The sequence below is a fragment of the Strongylocentrotus purpuratus genome, unplaced genomic scaffold (assembly GCF_000002235.5).
Source record: "Strongylocentrotus purpuratus isolate Spur 01 unplaced genomic scaffold, Spur_5.0 spur5_scaffold_17, whole genome shotgun sequence".
Classification (NCBI taxonomy): Eukaryota; Metazoa; Echinodermata; class Echinoidea; order Camarodonta; family Strongylocentrotidae; genus Strongylocentrotus; species Strongylocentrotus purpuratus.
This window is the reverse complement of record NW_022145602.1, coordinates 16,613,089-16,626,420: the sequence shown is the minus strand read 5'-3', so window position 1 is coordinate 16,626,420 and position 13,332 is coordinate 16,613,089. Positions and strand designations below refer to the sequence as shown.

At 38.8% G+C, this 13,332-nt stretch overlaps 1 protein-coding gene across 1 annotated transcript in view; it reads right to left on the bottom strand.

Annotated features, from left to right (window-relative positions):
- TPC2 (two-pore calcium channel 2) overlaps positions 1–12,955 on the bottom strand; it is a 35,767-nt gene extending 22,812 nt beyond the window's left edge. Inside the window, 8 exon segments of the mRNA NM_001144976.1 lie at positions 912–977; positions 1,732–1,834; positions 3,730–3,795; positions 4,522–4,603; positions 5,271–5,494; positions 6,465–6,648; positions 11,269–11,395; positions 12,775–12,955. Coding sequence (NP_001138448.1) covers positions 912–977; positions 1,732–1,834; positions 3,730–3,795; positions 4,522–4,603; positions 5,271–5,494; positions 6,465–6,648; positions 11,269–11,395; positions 12,775–12,955 — 1,033 coding nt within the window.
- Between the last annotated feature and the right edge of the window lie 377 nt (positions 12,956–13,332).

The following is a 13,332-nucleotide window of genomic DNA, read 5'->3' as shown; positions in this document are numbered from 1 at the left end:
TCGAGTTGTTGTCAGCAGTGCGGCGAGTACTTGAGTATTCACGTACTCGTCTAGTCTCAGGACTGCATGGTTTAGACAAACTAGACATGACGCCTCTCCTGTGCACCTAAGATCGTCGACGAGACATAGGATACCTCCAATGCTCATCAATATTAGAATGGCAAGATGTCCCATTTGCATAATTTTCTTTTAGAGACTCCTTTGTGTTTAAATGGCTATGCTCACTCGTGCACGTAAGGTACATGTATGATTGCATATCACGTTTAAGAGGATCAATTTATTTCCTTTTTTTTATATATGAAAGGTAATTTTTATATCCAATATTTATTTAGTGTTTTTTTTTTGTGTGTGTGTGTATTAAAAAACAAGTACAGAATGGTTTAACAAATGAAATAATTTCACACAAGAACATTTTGAGGTTTTGCTAATTCAAAGCTTTAAACTGACAGTCCTGTGCAGACATAGCTAATACAGTCAAATTACCATACATGCCAACATTTGAAAATCAGAAATCTGTACAAATTATGCTATTTTCAAAAAAAAGAGGAACAATCCTAACTCTCCTATTCAATACTATAGACAAATTTGTACAGGAAGAGGAACACCTGCATTAAAATGATAATTATCTTCTCCCAAAAAGAGGAATGTTCCTCTTTAATCTGAACAGTTGGCATGTATGAAATTACCACTACTCAACCTTGTAATGTAACATTATGAAAGGAGGTCTTCATATACCGATTTTTTTTTCTCTCTCTCTTTCTCTCTCTTTCTCTCTCTCTCTCTCTCTCTTTCTCTCTATTTCTCTTTCTCATTCTCTTTCTCTCTTTCTCTTTCTCTCTCTCTCTCTCTGTTTGTCTCTTTCTCTCTCCCCCTCTCGCTCTCTCTCCTCTGGAAGGGTTAAGGGGACTCACCAATTCCAAGAAAGATGATGAAGTAGAGAGCGTAGAATCTGTTGTTCTGATAGGCGGGCATAGTAACTAAAAGAAGAATAATAATATCATAATATAAAAAACGCTCAAGGAAAATCAGATACAAAATTAGAAATAAGTGAAGAATTAAGTTTGTGATCGATCAAACACAAACTGGCAACTCTGTGAAATATCTTGCAAGCATCTTTCTCATTTGCTATGTACATAAATTTGTATATTATCTGAATAAGAAAATACATTGTCATATACCGGTATGTGCCTGGACTGAAGTAGTGCACATATACATGTATGTTGTTACACAATCCCTTATATGAAAAATATCTTTTCCTTCATCACCCATTAAAATTATGAAATTATGAAATTCATGAAATGTACACCGCTCCCTCAAACATTTTATCATGATTGCTTGTATTTTCAATTTGCCATTCATGTAACCTGTAAGCCTGATTTAGAAGATAATTTTGTGTTTTGCCCATTTCTGATTTCAAATATCAAATAACAGGGCCCTGTCGCATAAAACTTACTATTGATGGTAACTTTGCCATCAATGGCAACTACCATGGTAACAGGGCTCAACAGCCAATCAAAATCCAGGTTTCCATGGTAGTTACCATTAATGCAAAAGTTACCATCAATGCTAAGTTTTGTGCATCGGGGCCCAGGTGTCCTTCAATAATTATCTAATATTTTTGGAATTCATATCAAGAAACAATTTACATGTTACCTAAAATTAGAATGGAATATTCCAAACCATGATTAAGAACTACACTACTCTATGGGAACTTTGGCATGTTCCACTTACCATCAGGGTTGTTTGCAGTCGTGAGGAGCACGAGGAGGCTCATGAATGATTCACCTATGCTGGCAAAATGCTGCATGCCCTCTTGGAATATCCTAGAATCCACCTGAACAGGAATGCATTTGAGAGAAGTATAATAATATTATATCATGCTTTGTCCATTGCATTTACTTTAAAGGTACAGTAATACAAAGTTTTGGGAAATTTTGAAAATTGGGTGTATAGTGATTCTTTACAATTTTGATATATTTAGATGCCCCTGTGTAAGTATTATAAGCACTAGAAAAATTAGCCCCTAAAAAAATTTCGCTTTCGAGAAAAATTGAACATAAAAATAGCGCCTACAGCCGTACAATGGTAGCTGTGACTATGAAAATGTAGTTGTGATATATAATTTCCAGACGGGAATAGCTCATCCGTCGATTTTAGTCAATAAACATTGTTTTATAGCTTAATTAATATCTTGACCTTGAGAGGGAGCTAAACAACTTAAAGAGTTTATTATTTACAGTTTCATAACTTAAGACTCGATTTCAACCGCGACGACGATCACTGAATATTGTAGGATCGCATATGCTTCCAATATGTTCATTTGAACCAAATTCATGACCCTATACCAAAACTTTGTAATACCTTTAAGAGTAAAATCAAAGAGGATAGTGGAACTCAAGTTGGAAGTCCTACTGTAGCTTGTGCATACATATTTATATCAAGTAGCGTACTTTCAATTCACTGTTGTTACTTATGCTATGGAGGAATACACAACTGTAATGATTAGCAGCCAACTGGAATTTGCTTAAAGAGCGATTCTGTGCAATGTGTCCGATAAAGCGGTGTTTTATTCTCTCTTTCCCTTACCTACATTCCTGTTTTTTCTTGCTCAGCTTCCTTCATTCTTTTTCTCATCTTACTCTGCTATCTCCTCTTACTCTTGTCAGAATGTATCCAACTGTCTGTTAATCTAGTTGATGTATTTGTTTGGTGCACATTTATGTATTCTTATGTTATTTATTGTAATCTCCTGCCAGTGGAGGCAAATTTCTGGGGTTTTTTAACGTGGACAATAAAATCTGAATCTGAATCTGAATACAACAAACTGTATGTCTTTTTTCCCATCCATTCTGTCCCAAAAATAAAGCTCCCTACATTAAAGCATATAAAACGTTTGTTAATAATGGTTTATATTGAGAGATTTTCATTATGAAATATGTGCAAGTCTTACGCCGTACGAACACGTTGCATGGCATCACCCACAAGATCGAAACCTCTAAACGTTAGGCTTCCTAGGGGAAGTTTCAATTGTAATTTATTTATTTATTTATTTATTTTATTTATTTTTTTTTTTTTGGGGGGGGGGGGGGGGGGGGGGAGGGGGCTTGCACCAAAAAAGATTGCGTACTCTTCCTTGTAATTGAAAACAATTCAGAAAAAAAATGTAGGGACAGTGGGATTAGAACCTGCCATCCACTGCTTGAAAATTCTCCCAGGAAGAACTCAAAGCTACATGTATCGTCCTAATGGCGGACTAATGAATATTAATACAGTCAAACCTGCTTTAGTGACCACCTGTCTACAACAAGCACTTTTTTGTTTCCCTTGAGAAAGGTTTCTGATTGAAACATGTACTAAAGGAACTTGTCTACAAAGACCACTTTTTGTACTTCCCTTGGGCGGTCGCTGTAGACAGGTTCGACTATAATTTGGAATGGGTCAGGAGAAGCGAGGTATTTGTTTTTAGTTCATCGTGACCCTTTTCCATGGACCAGTGATGGTCTGGTGATGAGGATCAAAACCCTAGTGCTTCCTTTTCTTTGGTTCACAGAGCAGATGTAAGATTAAATGATAAATCTTGGTAACACTCGAGTCTCATCACTTCCCACACCCCACCCCCTTCTCCCGGATAAAGAGAGAAAAAACAGGTAAAAGGAGGGGAGTAAAGAGAAAAAATGAATCCATGTCATGATTTAATCTTGCACATAACTGTATACATATGAAACTTACTATTGTTGTATCATTAACTATCAAACTCGTCTGATTTGAAGTCTTGTTGTGGAGGACAGAGGGTTTCTGCAAAAAAATGAGAATAAAGATATAATAAAGACAAGTATTACAGTAGGGTTGAGTATTCTTTTTTTGTAACCAGTAAGTTATCAAACTAATGTATGCAAGGCAGTTTCATTCAACCATGATGTGAAATAGTCAATTGTTTCGACGATGTCTCTTGGTGCTTTACAGATATATTATTATACCATCATTGGATTCAGTCTTGCGGGCATTCAATGTATGCACATTCTCCATTCCCTGGGGAGCAATCAAGCCCGGTGCCATTTTAAAGATGTTCACAGTGCTGAGTGAACTACAATATTTTTCAGATCCTATCTGGTACCCATTAACACCTGGGTGGAGAGTGGCAAATGAGGATTAATCTCTTGCCAGGCTGGGATTCAAACCCTTGACCCTTGGATAATAATAATATGGTTACTTATATAGCGCCGGTATCTGTCAGGCTCTGACGCTCATGGCGCTTTACACATATTACCCTTGTCGTAGCCGGGCTGCCAAAGTAACTAGCGCTCAAGCATATCAGGTACCCTTTTACACCTGGGTGGAGAGTGGCAAATGTAGATTAACGTCTTGCCAAAGGACATTAGTGCCGCGGCAGGACTTGAACCCTGTAACTTGTGATCTGCAGTCGGGAGACTTATCCACGAGACCACAACACCTCGACACCTTGTATTGAGAGTCAACTGAATAAACTACTATGCCATGACACCTCTTGAAGGTTTTACTTACCAGGTCTCCATCTGGTCTAGGAAACAGTAGCATGCCAAACATGGTGAAGAAATAGATGTGTATCAGAAGAAGTAGGATCACACTGTCACAAGAAAAAAGGAATAAAAAAATGCAATAAATTAGTAATGATTATTAATCTCCTTCCGGTCTAGGAAACAGATGTGTATTGGTAGAAGTAGGATAACACCGTCACGGAAAGATTCAACAACATAATGAAGACACATTTCTTTGAACTAAGGTGCGATTGTCCTTAGGCAAAGTATCGTTCTTGTACCCAACAGAGATAACAGTATCAATATAACAACTAAAGTGATAATCCGCACTTTTACAATAAATTGTTCTCACAGTGCTGATGTCTAAATTAAATTGGAAATTGTCATTGACAGGCAGACCCAAATAATTATGCTGATGAACCTCTATCGATGATTTTATTGTCATTTGGGATCGCTTGTAAAGTAATTTTCATAGGTCAAACCTCAAAGATAATACAGTCAAACCTGCTTCAGTGACCACCTGTCTAAAAGGACCACTTTTTTTGTTTCCCTTCAAAACGGTTTCTCATTGAAACATGTACAAAGGATCCTGTCTACAAAGACCACCTGTCGACAAAGACCACTTTTCGTGTTTCCCTTGGGCGGTCGCTGTAGACAGGTTTGACTGTATCTGCGAACCAATAGTTTTAGTCCTTCAACATGACTTCTATGCGTCAGGTATTAAAATAAATCCTGACCCAGTTTACTATAATGTACCTTGCTACTTTTGGCATGGTGTTTTTGATGCTCCTCACGGTTTTCTTCATCAACTGGGAGTTCTGGATGAGGAAGAATGGGCGGAGGAAGCGGCGAATTCTATACAGCTCATCGCAGACGAAGTTGATAGTGACCAGCCAATCGATGAGAGAGAAAGCCATAACGACGAGGTAGGCAACCAGCCACTTGCTCTTCCTCAGCTCTGAAAAACCTATCAGATAAATCTTTTTTTAAACAAGTGAAAAAGGAAGAGATGTGAACATTTTAACATTATTTATATGATTTTATTCATATTATTATGAACTTAAAGGGATAGTCGAGTTCTGTTTTCAGACCGCAAATGCCTTCAAAGTGCATGGTTATTGCTCTTATTCTTATCTTTGACATTTCTAGTGCTCTTTTAGGACCTAAAATTGCTTTGAAGGTAATTTTAGACCCCATAATGTGTGAAATTTAGCCATTACGATCATACCAATTCAGCTCCACTTTTAAAAAATACGGTGACTGTTAATTAATTGATCAAAAATATCAATATATGGGCCAGCTGGTTGTGTGTAATATAACCAACATGAAAAAGTAATACTACAAAAATATTTGTAGTGGTACACAAGTATTAGAAACCGTTATATTTGTGGATACTTCAGCTGTCTCTGAACCGATTTTGATCAAACAAAGATGATTTTGTCATTTAAATCGTATGTTCTTTCAAATTTGACACTCACTTTTTCATTATCTCACAAACAAATTATTTTGTGAAGCGCCCTCTGCAACAGAACTCAACTATCCCTTTAATGGTCTAAAAGAAACAAAAGTTGCACAATCATGAAATGTAGATTTCAAACAACGCCTTGCTATTATGCATAGATTTGCCGTCAGATAGCCTCTAATACAACCCCCCCCCCCCCCCAACCAGGTTAACATTATTATATCTAGTTATTATTATTATTTATTAGGCCAATCTTAAAAAGCACAATACAATTTGACAGATCCTGAATATGGTAACAAAACAAGAAGAAAAGGGAGGGAGCAACGCTTGGGCCAGGACTCACTAAAGAGAAATTCAACACTATAACCCAGAGGCATGTGAGTAATTCATTTCCACACTAATTTTTGCTGTAGAAGATCTCTTTTTTATAGTTTTTTTTTCTTCCAAACGCTTCATGTCTAAACGGGGCTGTAATATTTTCATCTCACCTTGGTGCACACATCATATAAGAAGATGAGGAGACAGGCGAACTCGATTCCCTCTGTCACACCGCAGGGTGCATGGATGCGGTCGCCACGGTAACGGGGGTCAGAGCTGCTGCCGGTGGTGAGGGAGGATGGGGGCTCGAAGAAAGCAAGGACCAGGATGGTGAAGATCGCTACATAGAGGGTCCTGAAAATGTAAAGGTGTGTGGGGAGGGGGAGGGGGAGGGGGAAGGGGGGGGGGGGGTAGAAAGATCAAAAATAAGTTAGCTTAATCTTGTTTCTGAGAATTTTTGTTTACCCTAATCATTTCAGTGTCACCGTACAAGTGATGTTTAACAAATAATTATAATGTTATTATTGATTATCATGATTTGTATAATACATTTTGACTTAAAGTTAAAGATAAAGTTGAGTTCTGGTCATGCGATTGCATTGTGAAAGAAACATTGTGGAATCGATCAGAAAAGGTTGATCATCTAGCATATAAGTATTGGTGTGTACTGCAAGGTTCTGCAGATGATGTGACCCCCCCCCCCCCCCAGCTCCTCCATAGAAAGCTTATAATCAGGGAACTGTGTTTTTGCTGTTACCTGTCTTAAATAATCTTTAATAGCTTAACAGTTTCCTGACATGGCCAAGCATGTTTATAAAATAATTTTACCCAAACACTGGGTACATGTAAAGATGGTCAAGCACCAAGTAGAGAAAAGGACTCCAAGCTAGCATTTGGAAGCTAGGGGCCCGGATTGAACATTTTAGAGTCATGAGGCCTAGACATGTACATGTTTATATATATATATACAAATTTCAAACTTTTACTCATACTCATTTCCCCCAATAGACTAGTGTTTATGATGTAATCAAGTTAGAATATGTTGATTGATATTATTACCAGTCTCTTTTTTATGTTACAGATTATATCATGCTTTGTGTGGTTTTGAATAAGATGAACTGAACTGAACTGTTATAAAAGCTGTTCAAAACCGTCCAGAAAACGATTTGTGAAATTTTGATTTCTAATCATAGATATCTTTTAATTAGACAGGCGATCGGCTGGTAAAAGTCATGGGATTCCTGACTGACCTAAAGATTCATTATATTATGATTGCAGCATGAGATAAATCCAGGATTTTGTTTAGAATCTGAGGCAGAGATACCCAATCCCTTATAATGTTTGGTCAAATAAATAATAATAATATTAAAGAAAAATTATGTTAAAAAATTATATTATAATTATGAAACTGGTATGAAAGCTAGGCAATAGCAAAAATTTCTGTCAATAGGCGCGTCTTCATCATCACGAGATTGACAAATAGCCCGCTATTTTTGATTTGGGAAATAATCCCGAAGTTACAAATCGCGTCTTCATCAGCTCGAGATTACGACCTCGAAAATTTATTTTGCAAACTATCCCAAGATATCTTGGGATGACGATTCCGACCAAATATCCCGCTAATCGCTACTTCAGTCTAATGAAGACACAAATTAGCTGGATAGTTTGCGATCGAGATAGTTCAAATAGCTGGATATTTGGCAATCTCGAGATAGTGAAAACAGGCCTAATGTTCCTTTGAGCCCAATGTGAGTCATGTTGATTGTGTCTTGCTGTCAACATAACCCTATTGTTATGATATTATTCAAACCGGCATTGATATCAAAATCAATGAACTACATCAGAATTCTTTAGTCATTCTTTAGTCTATATTTATACAGGGGATGTGGTTGGTTTGTTGCTGACTATGTGAAACCCATGCCACACATTCAAAATATGCAGTGAACTACATGTACATGTATGTAGAGTTTTAAAGGGAAAGCCCCACTGCACTACTTGTAGCTACTTGCTCTCTCTATATAGAAAACAATGCCTAAGCGGTACCCGTTGGTCCCCCATGATCCTCTTTTTTAAAATGTTAATTGAGAGCTGATTCGACGGGATAACTACCAGGCAGTGACCACGCTGGGAGATCGAATCCCTCCCGGCCAAACTAGTGCAGACAGGCTTTAAAGGAAAATCCATAAATAATAAATCCATAGTTGTGTGCAACATGTACAGTGTTTTGTACAGTATAAACACTTACATTACATTAGTGATAAGTTTAATGTGCCGTCTAATGACAAGAAACATTTTAATTTGAATTCTCTATCTAACGTGTGGCTGTAAGTTCTGTTCAAAGCTAAACTGAGAAAAGGGAAGGATCTCTGTATTTGATCAAATATAACCTTCTGTTATGTTGTTATATTAAATTGTATTAAATCTTTTTCTGCATTCATTGAATCAACTTAATACCATCAGCGTGGATTCACCCAGCACCCCCCCAAAAAAAAAAATTTAAATTAAAAAAAATAAATAATAAAAAAATAAATAAAAGAAATTAAAAAAATCCTGTCCTAAATTCTGTAGATTCCATACGACAAAGGTGCAGTTTAGTGCTACAGACATACATGTGTAAAGCTGACATACCGGTACTTGTTTGCCTTAAAAGTACAAGGTTATGTGCAAGTAACATTACACGGAAGGAAGTAACAATACATCCTTCCTGAATTTCCTTCTTTCAAGCATTTCGGTTCGTTCTTTGTTTTTTCAAGTAACAAATGCTTAGCTTTGTGAAGCCATATACCGGTAGATAATTTAGATACCGTAGCTAAAATAAATGTGCAAGGGAGTATTCAAAAGGCTAGCTGTTTGATCGATTTTGACAAGACATTGACCTACATTTGCCACTCTCCACCCAGGTGAAGTGAATAGGTAACTTGTGTTTGATACTCCAAGTAAGGTCTTGCAAAAGGACCAAGGCTCAAAATACACGGGGACGATGGGCGATTCGCCTCCGTGAGCTTCATAATCGCCTCCGTCAGATTGCTCACGGAGGCGAGTGCAAAATTAAAAATCGCCCCCGTTGGACTACACAATTTTAGATAATCTTCTCTGTTATAACTTTCACACAATATTGAGTTTCAACTTTCAAACCTAAAGGCCCGGTCACACAGAGGAGACGCATGGGGGGCGCACACCCGGCGCATTAAAAATCAGAAAAAGACGGGATTCCGACTTTTGTCAGGATTTGGGAGAAGCTAGCGAGCTGACACAGAATGCATAGCGTGTTGACGGGTGCTGCGGGTATGTGTGTCTGGCGTTGGTCTAGCGCGCCCCGCGCATGTCTGGCATCCTTTTGGCCTGTACATTCATGCGTCGAGCTCCGCACACACTTTGAGCATGCTCAAAAAACCCAGACACACACAGAGAATGACGACGAATGCATAGCGTTGGTCCAGCGTTGGTCCAGCGCGCTCGACGAACGAGTAACGAATGATGATGCACACCTAGCGAACGACAACGCACTGGCCAAAATTGCAAATTTCCAATGCGCTGGCCGTGCGTCCCCCATGCGTCCCCTCTGTGTGACCGGGCCTCTGAAATGGAACTATGGAATAAATTAGGTTACCCCGTGCAGGATTTCTCGCTCGAATTTTTGGTGTCTAGAGGCTGCCATATTGTAAACAAATGAACGCCGCAAGATTGCGCTGTATCTCCCATCTCAACATCTCTATGAGTATTACAGATAAAAACAACGGAAGCTCGCAATGCACTGCGGCTGTCAGCAGTGGCAACACTAGCTGCGCCGGTAGTATACTGGTGTGCGCGTTGCCGCCCAATATCTGCTGGAGCTAGATAGAGGCGATCGTGCAAGGACCAAAACATAGGGAGGTTTTTCGTTGTAAAAATCATGAATCTTCTGAAACCTGGTGATTCCAAAAGACCAGCAAATAATGAACCTCGACCAGTAAATCAACTTAAAACTAATTTAGTAAAAGGAAACCAGTTGGCGCGGAGGCGACTGTACGGGCTTGGACCAACAAATTTGTACAGAGGGAGGAGATCTGACCATTAGCTGCGTGTTATGATTACTTGTAAAGTTGTAAGAGGGAAATAATGCTGATAATGATGAAATAGCAAAAAAAATAGGAGTATCATGGTTACCACGTATTCAATGGAAATTTGTATTAAATTTGAGCCCTGAAAAGGCCAGACATGTAAGTGCAGCGGCAGGACTCGACCCGCAAACCATGTGATCCTTGTTCTGTGACGTATCTACTACTAGACCACAACACCCGTCTACATGTACCGGTAGTCCAGAATCTGGCCGGTTCTTCATATTATATTTCCTACAACTGATTCAAGCCGCCGAAGATGCCGTTATGAAGGAGCTCATAATTATGCTCACCAGCCCATTTTTCGTCCCAATTTAATGATCCTGCCATCTTCGGCTGGTAGCAAGTAGGGAGGGGTAGGTAGCATTGGTGTGGTGGAGATCAAAATTAAATAGGCGAGATTCTGACCTACTCTACATATGGCAAAGGTAGACTGTGGCATTTAACCGATTGTTCAACTACCGTATTTGCCGGCGCTAAGGCCGCAGCGCCGCATAGGCCGCACCCCCAACTTTGACATTTCAAAGAGGAAATAAAATCAAACGGACAAAACAAAATAATCATAATTTTCTTGTAAAACATTATTTTTTTTTACAAACTGATACCAAATTCATCAATATTCTTATAATTTACCGGAAGTTTTTTCATGGTTTTTGACTTGCGTTTTTTTTTTTTTTACTCTTTCGCTGCAAAGGTCGCATCCCGACTTTTTTGATATTTTCTCTTCCAAAAATACTGTGGCCTTTACGCCGGCAAATACGGTAGTCTATACTACAGCAAGCAAAGAGTTATGTGAAGCAAAAGTTAACTGTGGCATTCCAGCGATTGTTCCATCAGTTTACTAAAGGAAGCAAAGAGTTAAATTGAACGACCTTACCACTGGATTGGCCTGGAGTAGTAGACCCGGTAGTACCAGAGAGAGAAGGGGTCTATCTTGTGTTTGATACTCCTGAATTTGACAGCATCTTCGACAAAGACCACAGCTTGCAAAAGAGCCTTGGGATCTAAACACGTACAGAATAGACACAAAAATACATTTCAAGTTCAATTTAGGCCAAAAAAAAAAAAAAAACATGTTTAGCGTCCTGTTTTTTCGAAACATAGAAAGGAGGAGGCCCTTTTCTTTTTTCTTTTTCTTTCAAAATGGCCGCTCAAAATGGCTGCTCGGTACATTTTCCCTGACATTCGGGCAATTTTTCAAGATGGCATCCGACTATTTTTTTTTTTTTTTTTTAAATCAGAAATAGGTCTAGATCCATTTTAGCAATGTTTTTCATGTTTTTCTTCTTTTAAAAAAAAAAGAAAAGAAATAAATTTAAAAAAAAGAAAAAAAAAATAGGAGGCAGCCCCCAAAAAGGAAGCGGGCGGGGACGCTAAACATGTATATTCTTTACATGGCCTTAGCTGTCCAGTGGACACTAATTGCTGTATTGTTAAGTAAATAGCAAATTGGCAACTCGAGAAACAACTATTTACATGTACAATGCATGTATTTGCGCGTCCGCCAGAACCACCATCGTGAATATTTGTGATAGGTCAGCGTTGTTGTAATGTAGATCCCATGTTAGCTCATTTTCATCAGGAACACCTAGAAGGTTTAACTGTTAAGTGTTAGTTCATAATATATTGCTATCACTCGGACACCGATATCTATTAATTGTCACATGTTCTATGAAATGCTTGAACGATTTCAAAGTGCTTTTTACGAGTAGAAAGAAGAATCTATTAGTATTATGAACTCCAACTCCAACTCCAAAGGTATTTTGCAAGGTTCGTCTGGTGCGGGAATGGGCGATTACGAGCGCATTTTAGATTTTGTTTAAATCACTCTTCACACAGGCAGGGGTATGTGTGCCAATTAAAAATAAGGCTAGCCCGAGCCACCAAGCATGCCAAGGAACCGTCCATATTTATTTATTATTACAAACAAGTCAAAATGTGATTAAAATTTGGTGGCCACCTAGCTATGAATCCGGGCTAACTCGCCCCACGGGACATCTCGCCCCAGCATCAAAGACTGGGTCGAAATGTCCCGACACGATTCATCGATCGAGAGATACCAATGTGTATATTTTTGTGCTCATTGTACATTTTAGACGATATGGCTGATATTGTTCACATTCTTTCGTCCCGGCCGTTAATTAGCAGACTACTGGTATCTCTCGATCGATAAATCATGTCGGGATATCTCGCTGGGGCGAGATGTCCCGTGGGGCGAGTTAGCCCGACTCCCTAGCTATGCCCCAAATATTTATGGACAACCACAGTTTGCGGTGTGTGTACTCGAGCCCTGTCTATTTTCATACTGCAAAACTGTAAGCTATATGAGATATTAATGCAGATTTCGAGTTGAAGTAAAAAGTTGTAAAGTGAGGCAGCATACCGCAATGAGAATCGCTGTCAAAATTCATCAATGCATTGGCACTGGCACTCGACGACCCTGTCAGATATGTCGAACTGTCACTGCGTTCGCGGTCTCGGCCATAAATCGGGTAGACTTTGCGATGAATTGGTTGCTTCTGATCATCATTATCATCGCTCTCATACTCGTAGTAGTCTCCCATTTTGATGACGTTTTATTGTTTTTACTCGTTTGACAGAGATTAATGTTATAAAGAGCAAGTTGAATGCTGACAACTTGTCAGTCTACATGTAGTCCCGTTGCGTCATGTCAGCGATCGCTTATTCGCAAGGTCTTTGATTTAACAATGAGGAGCGCGATGCAGATGTGCTGTGCACTAGCACTGTGAACGTAAACGTAAACATGAGCAGACGAAATATCACGTGCTTAATAACTGAAGCTAGCATACGATTTCTTTGAAAAGAATTCTTTTCGATTTTCAGAATTTCAGAGGTCAGTGGGCGCTTCAAATGTAATAGGAGGCGCCCTTTTAAACGTCATTTTTAGGCAAGGGGCCGCGGGGCTATATAATTTATACCA